Raw genomic sequence first — 22,192 nt, forward strand, 5'->3', positions numbered from 1 at the left:
GGTGTCTTTAAAAATAAAATATTGTAAATAGTGCTGAATCAGGTGATACATAAATGAAGACTATGCTTAAGGCACCAGGAACACCTGAAAAATGAGAAAATAATCTTTGAAACAGTTTTATATTATATAAAAACAGCCTTGGAGTAGTATCATGGAAAAATCAGAGTTCTATTGGACTTCATTATACTTTTCTGTTAAGAATTATATTTTTAATTTTGCATTATATATACAAGGATGGGTGAGGTATACAAATTCTGTTCAATCTTAAGATGTCTAAAAATCTCAATCCAGCCCTGGTAAGGAATGATTCTGAAAGCTAGCTCAGTTTTACAAGCGATCGATAAATGATGTCTGTGGCAGTTTAAAAGAAGTGGTGATGGACTCAATCCTACCCCACATCAGCCAACCTTGGCTGAAAATTTCCTATTATAGAATTAGATAAAGGAATTGGAATTTCAAGAGAAAAAGACAAATTACCTCTGACAGAAACTTATGTAGAACTTTACAAAGGGGACTTTGAGCAACACACACATTTTTCACACTAGATTCATAGGAAATGCAAAAAAAAAAAAAAGTTTTCTCCAAACCTATTTCTTGCATTGAGAGAAGGCCTAGCTCAGCAAAACAAATGAGATGAAGAACTCAGCTAATGAGATCCAGGCTTGTAGATGTCTTGGGACCTAACTTGATATAAGACCTCAAGTAGAAGACAGAGAAGATGATAAATAGTCTTAGAGAACAGTTTCCAAAGTCAGTTGGCCATCCAGGAATAAACTAAAAACACCTTAGGTAACAATAAAGATTTAAATTTCTAGTCCCCTGATTCAGTTGGGCTGTCATTGTACCTGAGAATCCCAATTACCAAATTCCCAGGCGGTTCTCATGCAAACAGCTGTTTGGGAACAGTACCTTAGACCACCTACCTTCCTTACATAGCACTTTACTCAGCCAGGCTTTTGATGAGAAGATGTAGAGAGCAGACAATTTAAGGACTCCCTGCATTATCTTCCAGGGCAACCTGACAGGAGAGCTCCTTCATGTTTCTAAGGTGGGCTGTAAGGGATTCCTTCTCTAAAGCATTTGTAGTCTACTACAGAAGATTTCAGGGTGTTGGGGATGGGGATCCCTAAGCATTTGTACATGGCCTCATGTGGGACAATGGTTATTTGACAGTGCCTGACATGAATGTGGAAAAGAAACTGAGAAAAATCCAAGCCCGGACCCAAAAGCATCTAGACTTGTATGCAAGAGATGGCCTGCGCACACTATGCATTGCCAAGAAGGTAAGAACAAATTCCTCCAAGCATACTTTGAATATCATTAAATAGCTGAATGGCCTTGACCTTCTTTTTCTTTATAAAAGACCATTGGAGGTGGTTGTTTTAATGTTTTCAAGATTAGCCGTTCTGACTTGCCACAAAAACCCAAGACACTGACAATTTTGTTGAAGTCAAAATCTGAAGAGCTAGGTCCCGTATCTGTGTGGCTTTGCCATGCCCTGCTTTTCATTATATGTATAATGGGTAACACGCAACTGATGACATTTTTTCAGTTATGATTTTGCTTTCCAATTATATTTTTTAGACATGCATTATTTTCCTTTCAATTTGGGGAGCTTTTATATGGTCACATAAAAATCTAGATTTCCGATTTCTTTTAAAAATTCAGAGGATCTGGCCAACTGTTTTCATTCTGGAATGGCAGCAATCAGCTACAACCAGGAAGTTGATTCCTGTGATGAGGGATATGTTCAGCTGTGTTCTGTGGTTGGCCACAGTCCCTGCAACTCCCTATTACATTGCACTCAGCCCAGCCATAGTTTTGTAGATTACCTGACTCATGCTCCACAAGATCTTTGACTTTGTAGCTTCTGCAAGGCACGCAGGCAGGCAGTGAGGGCTGCAAATTGCAGAGTGTGGACAACGAATGAGCCACCTAAAAGCAAAGCTAATGGGATGCTATGATGGGCACACATTTCTAGATAGCTAGACATGGGTTTTCTTGCATAAATCCCCAGGGCTTTTCATGTCTTTTATGGTTCTTAGGGTAGCATTAGAGATCAGGAATGCCCACTTTAAAGCCAGAACCACCTGGGTAGCAGTCCCAATCTCACTACTTTTAGATGTGTGACCTTGAGCAATTTCTTCACTTCTCTGAGTTTTATCTGTAAAATAGTGCTAATCAGCCCTCCCTCATGCAGTTGTCATGGAGATTAAAGTAACCACATGTGCAGCAGCTGGGACAGCGACAAATGCTTACCAATACTCTGAATCAGAACTACACCCTTACCACCATTTTATTATTATTATTATACTTTAAGTTCTAGGGTACATGTGCATAACATGCAGGTTTGTTACATGTGTATACTTGTGCCGTGTTGGTGTGCTGCACCCATCAACTCGTCAGCACCCATCAACTCATCATTTACATCAGGTATCACTCCCAATGCCTTACCAACATTTTCTATTGAAGTTATTTGTGCATATTTTGCCTCCCCTAATGGACTATGCATTCCTCAAAAGCAAAAGGCCTACTTGTGTCCCTTTGGTTTTCTCTATAGTGCCATGCAGAAGGACTTGAGGAATATTTGATGCTTGAACAAAATAATCTTTCATTGCTATAAGACACCATATGCATGTAATGTCAACAGGAGGGTCTAAAATGGGACTCTGAAGGAAGAAGATGTGGCCGCTAGCTGGATTGTTCCAGCTACTGGGCACTCCATGTGTATGACACCATGCCTGGTGGAGTGCTCTACAGGTTATGCAAGATCTGGCTGCTGCTTTCTTTCCAGCCTCATTTTTGAACCTTCTCCATCTTTCATTCAAGGAACAGAAGGAAGGCCAAGTTCACTGCCGTTCCACAGCCTTAACTCTTGATCTTGCCCATGATTGACCCTCTGTCATTGGATCTCAGCTTGCAGGTCATTTTGTCGAGGAAACCTAAACTTCCAAAAGAAGGCAGCCCCCTATTCAGTTACTCTTCTATCCCATCATACTTTCTCATATCACAGTCATTTTCTATAAAGCATTCCCTGAAATAATTATTTTAAATTATTTATTTGGATAATACCTCTTACCCACCAGCATATAAGCCTAGGCATACAGGGACCTTGTCTGTCCAGATCATCTCCAGTGATCTGAGCACAACAGATTCTTAGTGATAATGGGACACAAGGATAAATCTTCATTGATGTACGTATTTTTTTAAAAAATCATTAAGAAAGCCCCATCTAATTATGTAGGGTAGTTCAAACAGGCCAATAGGAGGCCCAGCAGGTGAGAAGAGAGAGAAAATTATCTTGTTGATCCACCCAAGATTGTTAAGGAGCCTTTTCTCATCCTGTAGGTTGTAAGTGAAGAGGACTTCCAGAGATGGGCCAGTTTCCGGCGTGAGGCTGAGGCATCCCTCGACAACCGAGACGAGCTTCTCATGGAAACTGCACAGCATCTGGAGAATCAACTCACCTTACTTGGTAGCTAAAAATAAGTCATCATTATAGGAAAAAAAGGAATGCAGCCAGTTGAGAAGGGAACTCTTGGCCCTGATTCTGACACTACTAATATGTCTCCATTAGCAACCTTCCCTGGGGTTCCCTTCCAGGTATTTGGCACAAATGGGCCGTGCCAATACCCAACCCAGACACCACACACAGCTTCCTGAGGATGCTCTGGGAGCATTACTGCATTCCCTGCTGGAAGAAGCCTCTGAGTTTGGCTGCTTTTCCAATAGCACACTCTTCCCTTCATTCAAATGTTTGCTAAGCACCTACTATGTGCCAAATGACATGCTAGGCTTTGGGGCTGCAACAAGGGACAGGAGCCAAAAAGTCTGCCCTCCCAGAGCTTGGAGTCTAGTGAGGATACCAGATGATTGAGCAAGAAATTTCAACAGACTGTGGTGAGAGCTGGGCTAGCAGATGGGCCAGGTGGGATGGAAGCACAAAGTAGGAGATGCCAGCCTAGCACAGGGGTGAGGGAGGGTCTAGGAAGGCAGTGAACTGAAAGCAAGAAGAGAAGCTGATCAGGCAGATGGGGAGGACTCAGTTGAAGGTCTAGAGTTGGGGGAAATGATGGAAGGCAGGAAAGATCGGCAGGACCCAGATTATGACAGGCCATGTCAATCAGCTGCTAAAAGTTTGGAGAGGGCAGAGGGTGAAAGCAAGGACAGATCTGTGCTTTACAAAAACTGCTGATTGCTGCAGCATGGAAGTTAGATTGCTGTGCTGACAGAGAGATGAGAAGCACAGAGACTGATTAAGAGACAAGCTGTGCTTTCTGTTGGAGGAAAAGCATTGCTAAGAAGCAAGGAGGAGCTTTATTGAACAGGATTAATGTCCTCATGCCTTGGGAGCAAAATCTTGGTAAGCAATGCCCAGTGTGCACTGGCCACATGGCAAAAAGCCTTCTTTCTTCTTGGTGGACAATGTTGACCTGGGGATGAGGACCAAGTTCTAGATAGGGACACACGCCTCTGAGACTTGGCTTCTCCTCTAGATGAGTCACATGCCTCCAGCTGCCCAGCCAAACAGGAGTTCAAAGGGAAGATCCAAAGTCCCTGTAAAGTAGGATGGCTGACAAGCCGAGGAGGCAGAATGGGGTTGGGGAATGGAATGCATTAGCTCCCCACATCCTTCAGCCTTTGGTTTCCTATGTCTCGGCTGCAAAAGCCTCTGCTTGCTGCCTCATAAGGTCCCCTTTAAAGCTGAACACAAGAACTTACTTGAACACGAACCAGAGAATGGCTGGGCCAGACAACTCTACCACATGATGCCACCAGGAAGTCATCCCATTCAGGCACCTGATCCCTTTCTCCCTTCCCAGAGGATTCTTTTGTTTGGGGACAGCACTCTAGGCTCACTCTATGAGAGGTGTTCCTCTGGTTCTTCTGTGTGAAGAGAACACACTTGTCAGAATCTGCTGGCTTCCCCTAGCTGGGAAAGGCTTTCACAACCTTCCTGTTTCATTTTCTCTTTCACACAAATAAATGTGTTTTTCCTCCTCTCTCCTTCACCCTGCCTCACTGTAATAAGTGAGCTTCCTCTCACCTTCCAGACTAACGCTAGTAGGGGAAGATGAGGCTCAAGCCATCACTTTTTATGGGGTTGTTTACCTGTGCATATGGCCCTCAGATGCAAAACAGGCACATTTCAGGATAGTGGGGTTCTTTGTCTCCCCTCAAGATGGCTTGGAGAGGGCTGAGAAGAGAATTCCACTTTCCACTGAGAAACTGGCACACCACTAAAAAGCTGTAATGCCTTCTTGCGGTCTCAAAATATGAAATAATCTTTTCAATATGCATCCAACGTAACCACTTTGCCAACCTATTGTCCCTATGGATTATTAAAAGAAACAAAATGCCATGCTCCTGCCCAGAGTGAAATGGGTAGCCATTAGTCTGTGATCTGAAATGAATCTCAATTGAAAAGCAGATTTATTTTTGCTTAATCACTTAGCAACTATTCAATATTTGGGTATCTATTCATCAGGGCTGGTGCAAAGCTTGAGATCCTTCAAAAATTATGGAATCTGCCTGTTTAATTTCCTCCAAGAATATTATCAAAAATGTGAGTCCCTATTAATTCTGCTTTGATCAGTTGCAGGGCAAAGATTTCAGTCCTTTCACTTCTACTCCTATTGCTGCTAGGCCAGTCCAGGCTACTGTTGCCTCTCCTCTGCAGTCCTGCCTGGCCTCCTAGGTAGCTTTTAGCTCTGAATCTCACCCTGCTTTTCCAATCTCCAACCTATTCTCTTCTCTAGAATGATATTCTTAAAAGTCAAAACTGATTCTGTCACTCCCCAGCATAACACCCTTGAATAGCTTTCGTTACTACCAAATAAATTGCAAATCCTTTGAGGCCCTGACAAGGCTCTGCACAATCCAGCACCCCTAAGTTCCTTTTCTGGCCTCATCTCTCACCTTGCTCTGCCTCCATTTCTGCATCTTCCTCTACTCTAACCTCTGGGACTTCACACACATGCTGATCCCTCAACCTGGAATTTTCCTCCTCTGCCACCTCTTTGCATTATCTCCCAGGTCTCAGTTTAAGTAGCACTTCCTCAGCAAAGCCCACCCTGATTTTCCAGGTGAAGTTCAGGTCTCCTGGTTTATATTCACAGTGTACCCTGACTTTCTCTCATTATATAGCTCAGTTATAAATTATTATTCAATGACCATTGAACTCAGAGGTAGAGACCAGCTCCATCTAGTTCACTGTTATATCCTAGGTGCACAGCCTAGCACAGTGATGCTATGTAATAAACGTTGCCTGGCTTCACAGGGCTTTGGGGAAATTAAGCAACTACTCTTTTACCACAAATGTGAACTCTGTTGTCTTTGATCACTCCAGGAGCCACTGGGATTGAAGACCGGCTGCAGGAAGGAGTTCCAGATACGATTGCCACTCTGCGGGAGGCTGGGATCCAGCTCTGGGTCTTGACCGGAGATAAGCAGGAGACAGCAGTCAACATTGCCCATTCCTGCAGACTGTTAGATCAGACTGACACTGTTTACACCATCAATACAGAGAATCAGGTGAGGTGATCCTCTGTATTGATATCTGCAGATATCAAAGTGTAGAGCAACCCCTCGACCAAGAGGATACAGGCTTCTAGGTGGGATTTGGGTACACCAGGGAAGCACCCAGCCCCCAACAGATCGCTGAATCTTGGAGTCTGGAGGACTCTGGAAGTCATCCAGCCCAATATCCTTTATCTCATCCCCATACATGGCTGGCTGCTCTCTTTTATATTACTTCTGGCACTGCTTGTTAGAAAGTTTTACCTCTCCCAAATTCTATTGTTGGTCCAGTCTCCCCATTTCCCCCACAGATAAGGAAACTGAAGACTACTGGGGCTAAGTCACTTGCTCAGGTTTACCCTGCTTGTTTCTGATAGGTAGAACTAAGTCTAGAACTGAGCTAGTGCTATTTACATTCTACCACACTATTTGCCTATGGAATCTCAACTGTCAGTTTCTCACTATTTAAGACTAACTTATCCATTGAAAAAGTTCCAATTAAATTGAAATTATTCTGAGCTTAAATTTTCAGCATCAATTTATACGTCAAACTGGTCTGCCACGGAGTAAAAACCTGAAAAGAATAATGCATGAAGCCAATATGTTTTTATGGGATAAGAGAAAGAATGAAGCAAAGTTCTAAAAATGGCACTTTTCAACCGGAATAGATTACGAGTGGCAGGAAGTGAGGTTTGGAGAGAAGACTGGGAAAGCTGAAGAGGCATATTCAAAGCTATAACACCATTTTGATTTCAGGGGGAAGTATCTGTTTTCATAATTCAAATTGCAGAAAGTCAAGCTCCACCACATGTTCTTGGCTGATGAAGATGGGGGGTGGGCACTGAGATGTGTGTTCCTATCAGAAGGAAGCAGGGGTTGGATTACTCGGAGGATATAAACCAGAAGAGCACTCTACTGCGTGGGTGTGGGCATAGGGCCCCTAGGGCACCTACACCTAGGACATACCATGGAGAAAAGGGAAGAAGATGGAAAGAGGAAAGGAAGGAGAGAAGACTCTGGACTCTAAGTTTTGCCTGAGGCTGATGTAGACCTACAGTAGAATGTTGGGGAGGTTTATATTTCATTTTTACTCCATGAAGCAACAATATACACCTCTTTTTAAAAAATAAAACTAGTGCAGATTATGAAAAATGCCAGAGGATCTTTAGATGAATTGGAAAAATCATTTACTTTCCTGTCAGGTGCACAGATTATTAGATTAAACCTTAATGAATTTTCAAAATGAAAATAAGCTCAGGGAAAACTTGGGTTTTAATATTGTGCTTAGGAAGGAAAGTAATTTTCAGCTTGCTTGAGTGCTTGATCCCCATGCCTGCCTGTCCTGCTTGTAATGGAAATTTGGTTTGCAATGATTCTTTCACTCCAGGTAATTCTAGAAGGAGAACATCTGCAAACCAGTGAGGCAGTCAGCCAGAGGGAGATCTGCTCATTGGTTAAACAGCCGAAGCTCCTAAGGAACAGTCAGCCATACTCCACCTTTAATTCAGTCAATGACAGTTCTTTCTGTCCAGTATCCTCCAGGATAGTGCCTGAATCCTCAGCCATGCCTACACACTTGGGCTCACTAAACCTGTAAGATTAGTCTTTTCATCTCTTTACCTGGGATGAAAAATAAAATGTTAAGCCAGAAACTGGGGAAATATACTCTAAGTCTTAGTTTATTTAAACCCTAGTTTAATGTAGTTACATATTTCCTCCAAGGTTTTTAATTTGCCTAATTCACTATAAATTGATTTAGGATTACTATCTCTTTGCTAGATGTATTAAAGCAATAATGAAGTTATGGGATCTACCTAGACCTCAGAATTCTCATCCCAAAGATGAGAGAATTACTAATCACTGACATGTTCATCAACCAAGGAATTTTAAAAGGAACTAATGTATTAGATAGGAACTAATACTGAAACCACTATTATTACTATTGTAATAATTTTGTTAATAATAATTAACAACATGTATTGAACTTTTAACATGGTTCAAACGCCATTCTTCTTGAACTTCTATTCTCCTCATCTGTAAAACAGATTAAAACTATTAACTTCACAGATTACTGGCAGGATTAAATAAGATCACAGAAAAAAACGACTTACTTAGTACAGTACTTATGTTAGTTATCTATTACTACATAACAAATAACTCCAAACCTTAGGACCTAAAACAACAGACATTTATTATCTTATGGTTTCTGTGGATTAGGAGTTCAGGGGCATCTTAGCTGGGCATTCCTAGCTCAAGGTCTCTCTTGAGGTTGGACTCAAGCTGTTGGTCAGGGCTGTGGGCTCATCTGATGGCTCAACAGATGGGTGGTTTGGGCACGGGAAGGAGTTCTGCTTCCAAATTCACCAAAATAACTGTTAGCAGGCCTCAGTTCCTCACTCTGTGGGCCTCTCCACAGGACTGCTATACAACATGATAGCTGGTTTTCCTCAGGGCTAATCATCCAAGAGAAAGTGAGAAAGAACACCAAATTGGAAGCCACTGTCATTTTATAACCTAATATGGGAGGTGACATCCCATCACTTCTGCAGAATTCCCTTCATCAGAAAGGAGTCTCTAGGTCTAGACCACAGTCAATGAACGGAGATTACACAAGGGCATGAATACCAGGAAGTGGAGATCACTGGGAACCACCATCTTAGAGGCTTCCTACCACAGTACAGGAGGCATTCTAAATGTTCAATGAATGGTAATTATTGTACTATTTTAAAAGCTGGAAATAAGTAAATTCAGAGATGATTTAATTTTAAAGCTTATGTCTCCAATGACTTGCTTTAGTCATATATTGGAGGAATTTATATAATTGGTGCCAGTCCCGGCTTCCAAAGGACTACTTTGATCTCTTTCCAGATAAGTGCCTCTGGTATAAGTGCACACTCCTAGAACTGCTTCCTGTGGCCCCCCCTGGGCTCTATGCATATTCTAGTGCCTGCAACACTCAATTTAGCATCTTAAAGGTAGGCACAGGAATAATAGACTATGTGTTTGTTCTTTCCAAAATAAGTTATGCCAGGACAGAGTGCAGTGACTCACACCTGTAATCCCAGCACTTTGGAAGCCAAGGCAGATGGATCACTTGAGGTCAGGAGTTCAAGACCAGCCTGGCTAAAATGGTGAAACCCTGTCTTTACTAAAAATATAAAAATTAGCCAAGTATGGTGATGCATGATGGTAATCCCAGTTACTTGGGAGGTTGAGGCACGAAAATCACTTGAACCCTGGAGGCAGAGGTTGCAGTGAGACGAGATCATGCCACTGCACTCCAGCCTGGGTGACAGAGTGAGACTCTGCCTCAAAAAAAAAAAAAAAAAAGTTATGCCAGACATTTTCCCAGACAGAAATCTCAAGATCAGTGTTCCCTAACCCTGGCCCTTCAGAACTGCTTTCACAATTTTTTCCAAAATCTGTATATGACTTGTACTGTTTTTTTACTTAATAAGTTGACTCACTTTGAATATTATTTTTAGAAGAAACTTTTAGCACTTCAATAAATGTAAAATCATCATCCCTTGCCACGGATGAAGGAACATGTAAAATGAAGACCCATGTGAAGAAAACAATGATATTAAAATTGATTAAATTAATTCAAGATGGATTAAAGACTTAAATGTTAGACCTAAAACCATGAAAACCCTAAAAGAAAACCTAGGCAATACCATTCAGGACATAGGCATGGGCAAGGACTTCATGACTAAAACACCAAAAGCAATGGCAACAAAAGCCAAAATAGACAAATGGGATCAAATTAAACTAAAGAGCTTCTGCACAGCAAAAGAAACTACCATCAGAGTGAACAGGCAACCTACAGAATGGGAGAAAATTTTTGCATTCTACCCATCTGACAAAGGGCTAATATCCACAATCTACAAAGAACTTAAATTAACAAGAAAAAATCAAACAACCCCATCAAAAAGTAGACAAAGGATATCAACACTTTGCAAAAGAAGACATTTATGCAGCCAACAGAAACGTGAAAAAAATGCTCATCATCACTGGTCATCAGAGAAATACAAATCAAAACCACAATGAGATACCATCTTACACCACTCAGAATGGCGATCATTGAAAAGTCAGGAAACAATAGGTGCTGGAGAGGATGTGGAGAAATAGGAACACTTTTACACTGTTGGTGGGACTGTAAACTACTTCAACCATTGTGGAAGACAGTGTGGCGATTCCTCAAGGATCTAGAACTAGAAATACCATTTGATCCAGCCATCCCATTACTGGGTTTATACCCAAAGGATTATAAATCATGCTGCTATAAAGACACATGCACACATATGTTTATTGTGGCACTATTCACAATAGTAAAGACTTGGAATCAACCCAAATGTCCATCAATGAGAGACTGGATTAAGAAAATGTGGCACATATACACCATGGAATACTATGCAGCCATAAAAAAGGATGAGTTCATGTCCTTTGTAGCGACATGGATGAAGCTGGAAACCATCATTCTGAGCAAACTATTGCAAGGACAGAAAACAAAACACCGCATCTCACTTGGAGGTGGGAACTGAACAATGAGAACACTTGGACACAGGCCAGGGAACATCACACACTGGGGCCTGTCATGGGTGGGGGAATCGGGGAGGGATAGCATTAGGAGAAATATCTAATGTAAATGACAAGTTAATGGGTGCAGCAAACCAACATGGTACATGTATACATATGCAACCTGCACATTGTGCACATGTACCCTAAAACTTAAAGTATAATAAAAATGAATAAATTGATAATGCTGTTTTCTGCCATGACTTTATTAAAAAGTGATGTTCAGAAAAGTTGATATCAAGAATAAATTTGAATCAAAATATGACTATCTTTGATATAACCAAAAGTAATGGAAGAAAAAAATTGAAAAAGGAAATACTTTCTCACTATATTTCAAGGCAAACACCAGAAAAAAATTAATAAGTTTATTTCCATCAATAAGACTTTCATAACCATAGTCCGTTCAAACCAATATGATCAATGCTTCATGCCACAGTTCTTAGCACCCTTCGTGGAATACAACAATGGAAAAACACAGGGACAATGTATTTTTTCAATTAGGAAGCCACAGTTCAAGTGGTAATGATCCTGACTCCACTACTAAGTTTGGATGATCTTGGGTGAGTTATTAAAGATCTCATTTCAATCTCCTCATCTCTAAGACTGGGAATACACACCCTATCTACCACACGGGAATGTTCTGAGGAACAAAGGGAAACTTAAATGACCTGTGAGAAATAGAAAGCACCATACCAGCATGACATATTGTCATTATTTACCATCATATTAGTATTATTTATTATGCCATCCTTGTATCTATCTCCATCTTGCTGAGCTATTTTCACTCCCACTCACAAGCAGTGTCTTCTATGTTGTCTGTTAATTTGGTTCCAAATTAATATTCCTTTGATGTTATGTCATATATTGCAGAGAAATGTAAAAATTAGAGAATAGTTTATAAGTAATCTCTATGGTAGTAGATTTTTATGACTATCTTACTAAAGAATAAAGTGAAATTGTTAACATGCATTTCCAAGGTTGCTTACAAAATACTGTATTATTATGCCTCTTTATAGGAGACCTGTGAATCCATCCTCAATTGTGCATTGGAAGAGCTAAAGCAATTTCATGAACTACAGAAGCCAGACCGCAAGCTCTTTGGGTTCCACTTACCTTCCAAGACACCATCCATCACCTCAGAAGCTGTGGTTCCAGAAGCTGGGTTGGTCATCGACGGGAGGACATTGAATGCCATCTTCCAAGGAAAGCTAGAGAAGAAGTTTCTGGAATTGACCCAGTATTGTCGGTCCGTCCTGTGCTGCCGCTCCACGCCACTCCAGAAGAGTATGATAGTCAAGTTGGTGCGAGACAAGTTGCACGTCATGACCCTCTCCATAGGTACCCATCATACTGAGATGCGGGTGGCACCTTGGCAGGGATGATCTGATGAAAGACTGGACCAGAGGTGGGAGGTCAGGTCTCAAAGTCAGAATGTTTAGGCTGTGAGTCATTGTCTTAGAGGGAGAGAGTTCAAAATGACAATCAAGATGCAGCAACTAGGGGATGAAGTGGGACAGTGCATCAAAGTTCCTGGAACTAGCAAGTCAGCTAAAGATAAATCAGGATTTAGATGGAGGTCAAAACCAGCAGGGGCCTTGAATTCAGTGCATCCAGGTAGTTTAATCAATGATATATACTCAGACCATCTTAATTCTGGGATGCAGATCATTTTCCCTTTCATACTTTGTGCATAGCACAGCTTCAGATGTTTAGGGATTTGATAGTATTCTGAGTGTTGATGGCTGGTGGGGAGATTTTAAAGATTGGAACTGTCTCGTGTTTAACTTGTGTTTATTTCTAAATACGAGGCCAGCACAAAGCATATCACCAATAGATGCTAGCATTGGTTGATAAAGAATTTTTCAGAGGGGGCTAAACTTTAATCATGTTGGGACAGAGAAATGAAAACTGCACTTACTTAACACCTTTCAGGAACAACCAAACCTGGTTTAAAAGAATCTTTGTGATCTTCTGTTACCCTCAGCCACAGCTCTTATTGTGGTCACCTTTCTTTCTCCCACATTTGCCTTTCCATGTTCCAACAAATGAAACTGTTTACCATTCTGGGCCATGTCCTCTCTCACTTCTGGGCCTTTGCACAAGTTATTTCCTCTGTAAAACACTTCTTCCAATCCCACCTAACTTTGCTTTCCCCTGGGGGCTCCCACAGCAACCAGGACTCATAGCTCAAAGCACTGTCATACCTTCTGTGATGGCCTCCTCAGTAGACCATCACAGTAGAACATCTACTCGAGTAGACCTCAGTAGACCCTCACTCAGTAGAACATCTACTCGAGTTCCTTGAGCAGAAAGATCATGTCAGCCTTATTCACTGTTGGATCCCCTGCCCAGCACATACCAAGCACATAGTAAATATTGCCTTCTCTTAGGGGATGAAATGGGGACAGGGATATCTCTTAGGGATATTCTTACAGATGTTGCCAGCTTCTCCTCCTTCTACACAGGCATGAGAAAAGATTTTCTTTCCTGACATTTCAAATAGAAACCCTATTAAACATGACGGTTTTGTTCCTGGTCTTCAGGTAAGAACAGTAGAGAATAACAAGAGTGGGCCAGAAAGAAAGCAGAGAGCAAACCTTTAGCAACGACATCCTACTTTTATGCCCGGAATTGTCCTCTTCAGAAATTCAGACACACACAAGGCAATGGCCCAAGAATGATTTTCTCTGAGGTCAGATATTTGCTTCACTCCCATAGCAACAGAAACAAAACCAGCGTGGCAAGAAATAGCATGGTTTCACACCTCTACTTCTCCTGGTTCACTAACAGAAGAGGTTAAAGGTTGGATTTATTCTGCCATGGGGATGATTAAAATTATGCATTGCTATGAAATCAAAAAAAATTTTAGAATAAAGGCTACTTATGGCAAAATTTTTAAGACCAATAAATGTGTCTTCAGATAACTAGGAGAAGAATCATTCTCTCCCTCCCATCTTATATTCTACATCATAATACATCATATAATAAACATATATGATACTTTATATCTTTATAAAGATATAAAATATATAGATATAAATTTTATCTTTCTATATAAAGATATAAAATATCAATATAAATTCTATATCATAATAATATAAACATTAATTGTGGCTTATTCTGAGAAACTGCTAGAAAACAGGTAGGGCCAGGAAAAGAATGAAGGCAGCATAGTCTACAACAACAAGGGTTGGCAAACTATGGCCTGCAGGCTGAATCCAACCCACGGCATGTTTTTGTATGGATACTAAGAATGATTTTTCTATTTTTCAATGTAAAATTTATAAAATACTAATAGCCTTTCAGCAAGAATAACTGTTCAGTTTTGCTTCTTGGCTCACAAAACCTAAAATATTTGCCATCTGACCCTATACAGAAGAAGTTTGCTGAACTCCCATCTAAAAGATAAAGCACTGGGGAGAGTTTAGCTTCTGGGGAAGGCCTCGCTATATAAAGCTATCTGTGGCTACTTAAATTAAATCGAATTTCACCAGCAAAATTTCCGTAGTCACATGCGGTTACTGGTTTCTGTATTGGACAGTGCAGATATAGAACATTTCCCTCATCACAGAAAGATCTTGAACAGTCTTGGTATACAAGGAGACCGTGTGGGGGTGTGTGTGTGTCTTTCTATGCCTTACCTCCAGTTTCCTGAAACAACTCAGTTCATTGAATGGGAACTCAGTGTGACTAAATGTATTTCAAAAACATGAGTCAATCTCATTTTTCTACACTGAGAAGCAAAGCAGAATATCATCCCTCTCCTTGGAAACCATTGACAATTTCTGATGATTTCACTGTCCAAACTGTCCAGTTGTCTTGATATGGTTAGTATTTCAAGTTTGACTGGGGGAAGTGTGTTGGCCCTGGAATCTGAAAGATCTGAGTTCCATTTCTCCTGGGTCCTTTCTCTAGTGGAATTACCCTTGCCAAGTCTCTAAGTTGCTCAACTTCTCCATTTGCTGATCAGTAAAGTTCATTGTAACATTTGTGAAGGCATTTTTTTTTTTTTGAAAACTGCCCAAGTCTCTTGATTACCATTATATCCCCAATACCTAACGCTGTGCCTAGAAAAAAAAGACAGTAAGTCCTATATTTGTTGAATGGTAAAGAAAATGGTGGACCTATTGTCCAAAGAAGAAAGTACTATAGCAATGACTTTCTATAGCACTAATGTTGAAAGGATTCAATTGTACATAACTGGGGACACTTTAGAGCTACCTCATTGTCACTGAGCAGTTGAACCAAAAATACCTCATGACCTCTCTTTCAGGTGATGGAGCAAATGATGTAAGCATGATTCAAGCTGCTGATATTGGAATTGGAATATCTGGACAGGAAGGCATGCAGGTATTGTTCTCTGCAACTGTTCTTGTTTCTTCCTTCCTTTCTTTGGTCCTTAGTTGACATATAAGGAAATCTCCAGAGTGTTGGAGAAACTTCTCCCTGAGAACTTCCACCCACATCCAAAGTTGCAATGCCCTCCATAAGCAATGACAGACATAAGGACATTGGAAATCATTTTGCAAATGTACACTTTCATAGTGTCAAAATTCAAAAAAGAAGAATACTAACTTGACTGCTAAATGTTCCCATTAAAACAGACAACATTTTGTGTTTGTGGGTTTTGAGCCATTAACAATTGTATTTCCACCACCAGTGTAAACATTTGGCACTGCTTAAATTTGTTGATGAGGATAGAGAGCATTGACGGGAAAGCTGCAGAATAGTTCTGAAATGTTACCCTTTGGCGTATCTCCTATATGCTAGCAATCTGTTAGACCAGGGGTATCCAATCTTTTGGCTTCCCTGGGCCACATTGGAAGAAGAATTGTATTGGGCTACACACAAAATGCACTAACTATAGCTGATGAGTTTTAAAAAACTGCAAAAAAAATAAGTCTCATAATTTTGGGCCACATTCAAAGCCATCCTGGCTTGCATTAGACACTTCACATTTAGGATCTCATTGAACTTTAATAATCATCACACCCTCTAATGGATTGTTATCCATTTTTTAGATTGGGAAACTGAGGCACAGGGAATTAGACCAAAATTTATACCAGGATTTACAAACAGGCATGTTCAGTGTTCATGTTTTCAAAAGAGTACTATAAACTGTTTCTTGTTCTGAGTAATCCCAGGGGCAGAAGATGTATTTCAGCTCCAGGTAAAGCAAGAGCTGTCACTTAGCTCCATCTGTGAATGGAGCCAATGGCCTGCCTCAAGGGGTGGTGAAAGTGTTCAGAGGATTGAAAATTGCTTGAATAGAACTCCCTTCTCTCTGGTTAACCATCGCATCCCTAGTACAGTGCCTGATACATAATGGGCCACAGTCACAGATGGAGCTAAGTGACAGCTCTTCCTTTACCTGGAGCTGAAATACGTCTTCTGCCCCTGGGATTACTCAGAACAAGACACAGTTTATGGTACTCTTTGAACATTCCTGTTTATAAATCCTGCTTGCTGGATAAATGGATGCAGAGCCACCTTAGACCACTGATCCCTTCTGATCTGCCCTCCTTGGATTCTAGTGAAGTTTGGATTTCCCAGAAGGGAGGGTGGGGTGTCAGAATCCAAAAAGCTACCCAAGAGTGACCACAACAAGGGGTCTTTAGGACTCTGCTGGCCACGGGCCTAGACCAAAGCAACGCCCTTGAGAGAGTCCCTCTGGGGCACTGGCAGCCATGGATGGAAGCTGATGTGTCTGTTCTCCCCTCTCAGGCTGTCATGTCCAGCGACTTTGCCATTGCCCGCTTTAAGCATCTCAAGAAGCTACTGCTTGTGCACGGCCACTGGTGTTACTCACGCCTGGCCAGGATGGTGGTATACTATTTCTACAAGAATGTGGTAAGTAGCCTGTGGCATCCTCCCCCCCAGGCCTTGGCAGTCCTTGCCACAGGGCCAGATCTCCCCCTAGCAGTGGGCAAAGCACCTCAGCATAAAAGGAACGAGTCCGGCTGGCATAGTGTTGGATCTTGAAACTGTTCCTTAATAGCTCTGTGACCTTGAGCTAGACTCTTCACTTTCTATTTTTGTGAAGTTATTGGTAGAATTGGCAATGCTGTATGAAAAGCACCTGGCACACAGAGGGCAGCATGAATGACTACTAGTGTAGACTCTGGAGTCAGACACATTGGGTTCAAAATCCAGATTCCCATATGTGGCAGTGTCCCTAAATCTCAGTTTCACCATCTGTAAAATGGGGGGTGGTAAGAGTACCTTTCTCATATATTTGCTATGAGAACTAAATGAAAGCTTGCATATAGTGATTAGCATATCATAATCGTCTATAAAGTTAACCATTTTTGTTATTGTTGTTGCTGTCATTACTCTTAGAGTTAAATCTCAAATGAGATTTTCTTATTGTAACAAAGAAGTATTTGAAGAGCTAGTCTGACTTGTATCTTAGATTTCCTCTCTATATAGAGCCAGCTCAATGCAAGAGCTACACCCCATGCCTTGGGAGAGTGAAGATGAAAAGTACCTCATAGAATATAAGGCTGGAGCCCATGGCTTCAACTTGGGATTTGTACATCACTTCAGTGCCCCTGGCTTTCTTTCAGGGAGTTTCTGGAGGGCAGGATACTAAATAAAATATCTACATGGCAAAGATGTTTGAGGTGAAGAGATTGTCTGCGTAATCTTACCTGACTCCAACATGCTGTATGACCTTGAAGAAACTGAAGTGCACAGAGATTAATTAATCTTTTCATCAATAATATGGGGAAACTATGATTCTATGTCAAGAGGCCTTAGAGTCAGAGCTCTGAAAAGCATATAGCCCTATACAAATACAAACAATAAGTTGTGTCTCCTAAAAACTATGTTGTTTTCTGTCTTGTTGATGAGGTCCCAAAGCAAACACATACCAATTGAGGTATTAAAACTGTCAGAAGACTCTTGTTTGAAAAACCCTTTATTTACAATGAGTATAGGAAGAAGTCAGAACATTGCTATACTAATGGAGGGAACAAAAGACTGAGTTTTTCATTATCTAGTTCAAAGGCTTTCAATAAACTCCAAGATCCTCCAAACAGAATTTGACTCCTCTTTGCATAAGTGAAAGGGGAGGATTAAGACCAAGGTGATGGAAGAGAAACATTAGCCAGGTAGTAGCTACAAAATTGCATGTTTTTTCCTCTTGCTCCAGTCTCTTTCAGACTCTGACACAGTCACTCTTGCTCAGGAATGACTTCCTGTGCAAAGTTCAATGTATATGTAGATAAACAGCATGACAAAAAGTAATGTAAATTCAGTCAGCTCAATGGTAATATTATCTCAGCAAGTCTATGCAAACAAGTCACTCCATCTGACTTGAAACTCACTTTGAGAGTGAAAGACTGTTTACTTAGAATTCAAAATGCCCCTGTTTAATTTTTTTGGCAGCTCAAGGAATAATTCTTTTCAATAAGCACAGCCTCTTCTCTGCATTAAATTTGTGAAATAGGAAAGAAAACGTTTCCAAGCAGCCACGCTTTCAAAGCTTAAATGATATTTATTTCCAGCCCAATGCCATGCTCAAAATTGCGATACTGATGCCACATTATTTCCCTGTTGCAATTAGAAGGTGGAGAACTATGACTTCCACATCCGAAACCAATTTCAGAGGGGATTAAAACCCGGCCTGCTCTGAAATTTGAACAATGAATTAATTACTGCACTGTAGCTTCTTGAGAGAAAGAACAGGCATCCAATCTCAGCAATGCTGCCACAGGGTTCAATGCACTTCCTGCAAGGTACAAAGATTCCAGTTAAGCAGAAGTGAAAAACAACCAAGATCTTACCAGGGCCTCGGTAGGAAAGAAGCACTCAGTAATGTTAAAACTCCAGGATGGGTGTTAGCATAGAGCTAAGATTAACTACATCAATTCAAACAACAATTGAATGTCTGCTGTGTGTTGGGAACAGGGCTGAGCAATGGGTATAGAGCAAGAATCAAGCCAATCATGGCCCGCGTGAGGCTTACTGTCTACATCAGGTCTCAGGAAGCTTTCTCTTCAAAGAGCTAGATAATAAATATTTTCAGCTTTGCAAGCTGTATATGTCTAGGAAAGTCTAATTGTACAAGCCAAAGATAGGACGAGAAAGTTTAGAGGTGGTCAAAAAGAGAAAGAACTTTGAAAATTCAGATGCTGATTGTACCACTCTCTAGCTCTGAATTTGGGCAGGGGGCAACAGTATGTCAGAACCTCAGATTCTTCATCTGTAGAGTGGGCCTAATAATGTGATTATTGTTCATATCAACATGTGTGATATATTAGTACAATAACATAGTACTATTGCTATTAGCAATATTAACCTTGCAAGGTTGTTAGGACAATCTATAGTGTGTATTGCACATCCAGCGATGTACTATATGCTAATATACTGATGTATATCTCACTCCTGGCACATATAGAAGGTCAAATCTTACACCAATGTTACTACTAGTGGCAATATGTTTGTTAAAATAGAGAGCCCCTCCAAAATAACATTGACTCAGCAGTTCAGAAATAGGAGTTACAGCTTGAACACAAACCTGCTGAATGATTTCTTGCAAGACCCTTCACATCTCTGTGCCTCAGCCCCACATAACTGAGAAGTTCTAGTTCTAACTCCAGGACCAGCTGCTTATATGTATGACCTTGGTCAAATCACCAAACCATATCACAATATGGCAGACAATAACAGTGACCCAGCCCATCCACAAGACAGGAGATCTTGAGTGAGAAAGAGTTTTAGAAAAAAACGAACAACCTTTAGGCAGATTTTCTCATTTACCCTTCTGAGCTGCATGACCATTAGGAAAGTATAGTGAAGTCAACCTTCTCACGAGGTCATCATCCTACCAGATGTCCTGCTCATGGTTCAGTCTTTCCATTACCCCTTTGTCAGTGGCATCTCTTTCTATTACCACTCTACTACCATTCATATTTCACATGCCATTGGTCTAAGTACTACTCTTCCCAGCTGACAAATGATGAAATGATGTTCAGAAAGGTTAAGCAGTTTGTCCAAGGTCACACAGCTAGTAAGTGACAGAACTGGGGATTCAAAACCAGGCCTCTCTGCCTCCAAACTCTGTACTTTTAACCACCATGGTACAGTAAGTCCTCACTTAATGTCATCAATAGGTTCTTAGAAACTGTGATGTTGAATGAAGCAATGTTATTCCAGGACTTGCCATACATCATTTTGTTTTAAGTTGCAGTTTCTAAGAACCTATTGGCAATGTTAAGTGAAGATTCACTATCCACTCCCCTTAAACAAGTTGGTGGAATTCCCTTCAGGTCCTGAAGAATGTCAGTAGCAATAGTAGTAGTGGTAACAGCGGTAGCTACTACTCCGAGGATTAGAATTACCTCTAATCCTTACATAACTCTGTGTATTATAAATGAGGAAACTGCCACTCCAGCAGCTCCCAGAGGTCCCAAGCAGCAGCTGGTGACCTGCTGCACACGGAGTCCCACTCACAAGGCCATGCTCTTTGCCTGCAGTGCTATGTCAACCTGCTCTTCTGGTATCAGTTCTTCTGTGGTTTCTCCAGCTCCACCATGATTGATTACTGGCAGATGATATTCTTCAATCTCTTCTTTACCTCCTTGCCTCCTCTCGTCTTTGGAGTCCTTGACAAAGACATCTCTGCAGAAACACTCCTGGCATTGCCTGAGCTATACAAGAGTGGCCAGAACTCTGAGGTAAGGGGATCGGGCAGCCAAGGGGAGGTGACTTCAGCTTCATACTAACCTCTACCTCCCTGCTGGAGGCATCAGAGAAAGAGCTATATGCTGGGGTCAGGAGCCTGCATTCTGACCACTGTTCCATCATTTCCTTTGAGTAACTCCTCTCTCTTTCCTGACCTGTTTCCCATTTGCTGTTGAGGGTGTTGGGCCAGACTAGTGGGTATTTTTAATTATTTCTTAATTATATCACACATTAATATGGGACTGCCCTAGTCGAAGGGGAAGAGGCATGCAGAAAGATCCTATACCTTTTGGCGGGCCCCTCCAGGCTCTGAGATGCATCGATAGAACCCCCAAAACCCAGTTTGGGAACTGTTGGGATTTATAGCCACTTGCTTTTCACTGGATAAGATATACAATGGTTCTGTTTTCATATTAGGAAGGTAAAGCGTAGAACTCAAAATTACATGTGCTTTAGAACTTGCTGGTATCAAATAGACTAAGGCAGGCCTGAGAAGTCATCGGGTGGCATCCTAGGAGGTCCAGAGAGGCCACACTGCAGCCCTGAGTGATTTGGAGAAGTCAGACAGCATGCACTCCCAGCACCAGCAAGAAGCTGGATCAAGAGACTCCGGATGCCTCGAAGAGGGAGCTCTGGGAAGAGGGACTTTGCAATGCCAGAGAGTATCTTGCACCTGGAGGAAAGGAGGGCAAAGCCAGGTGTGGTGTTTGAGAGCTGGCAATTATTTATAGACAAACAGCAAGCCTAGTTGTAACCCAAAGACAAGAGGAGAGAGCAACACAGAAGCCCAAGCAGTCCAGATGAAGGGGGCATGGTGGGAGCACGTGTTCATCTTGGGCTCTTTTAAGTTTACCCTTCCCATCAACGTGCAGGCTGCATAACAAAGTCCTTGAGTATCTAAAATAAGTTAATGAAGCAAAACCCAAAAACTATAAAGGTTTGACTTTTCCCAGGGAAGGCACAAAGATTGATGCCGGAGAAGCATTGTTTCTGAAGCTGTTGAGCTTCAGAAACTCTTGGGAACCTGTGATTCAGGCTATGATTGAGATCTCTCAGATGCCACTTAGACACTTTAGAATCTCTACACGTACCGAGTTTGTAGCAGCACTAGCAATAGAGCTAATGAGTGATAATGATGAATAACTGAGTACTTGCTAGGCACTGAGGCCTGAGTACTTACTAGGTACTAAGGCACAATTGCATGTAGTCCTCTTGAACCCCAAGGAGATAGACTGTGTTATTTTTGCCCACATTTCATGGAAGAAGAGACTAGTTCTCTGCACAGTTTAGTAATTTTCACAAGGTCACACAGTTAGTTGAACTGAAGTCTGTCACCCCCAAGTCTGTTCCTAATTACTCCATTCTACTACCACAAATACAAGAGGCATTGTAAGTATCTGGTTGTCTGTCC

The 22,192-nt window shown here is 41.3% G+C and overlaps 1 protein-coding gene across 1 annotated transcript in view; it reads left to right on the plus strand.

Moving 5' to 3' along the window:
• Positions 1-22,192, plus strand: part of ATP10B (ATPase phospholipid transporting 10B (putative)) — a 283,570-nt gene that overhangs the window by 225,675 nt on the left and 35,703 nt on the right. The window contains exons 15-21 of the mRNA XM_030927999.1: positions 1,174-1,283; positions 3,349-3,475; positions 6,350-6,534; positions 12,111-12,432; positions 15,368-15,444; positions 16,819-16,944; positions 20,574-20,774. Of these exons, the coding sequence (XP_030783859.1) occupies positions 1,174-1,283; positions 3,349-3,475; positions 6,350-6,534; positions 12,111-12,432; positions 15,368-15,444; positions 16,819-16,944; positions 20,574-20,774 (1,148 nt within the window). The remainder of the gene's footprint in view (positions 1-1,173; positions 1,284-3,348; positions 3,476-6,349; positions 6,535-12,110; positions 12,433-15,367; positions 15,445-16,818; positions 16,945-20,573; positions 20,775-22,192) is intronic.

This window comes from Rhinopithecus roxellana, chromosome 3, assembly GCF_007565055.1.
Source record: "Rhinopithecus roxellana isolate Shanxi Qingling chromosome 3, ASM756505v1, whole genome shotgun sequence".
Lineage (NCBI taxonomy): Eukaryota > Metazoa > Chordata > Mammalia > Primates > Cercopithecidae > Rhinopithecus > Rhinopithecus roxellana.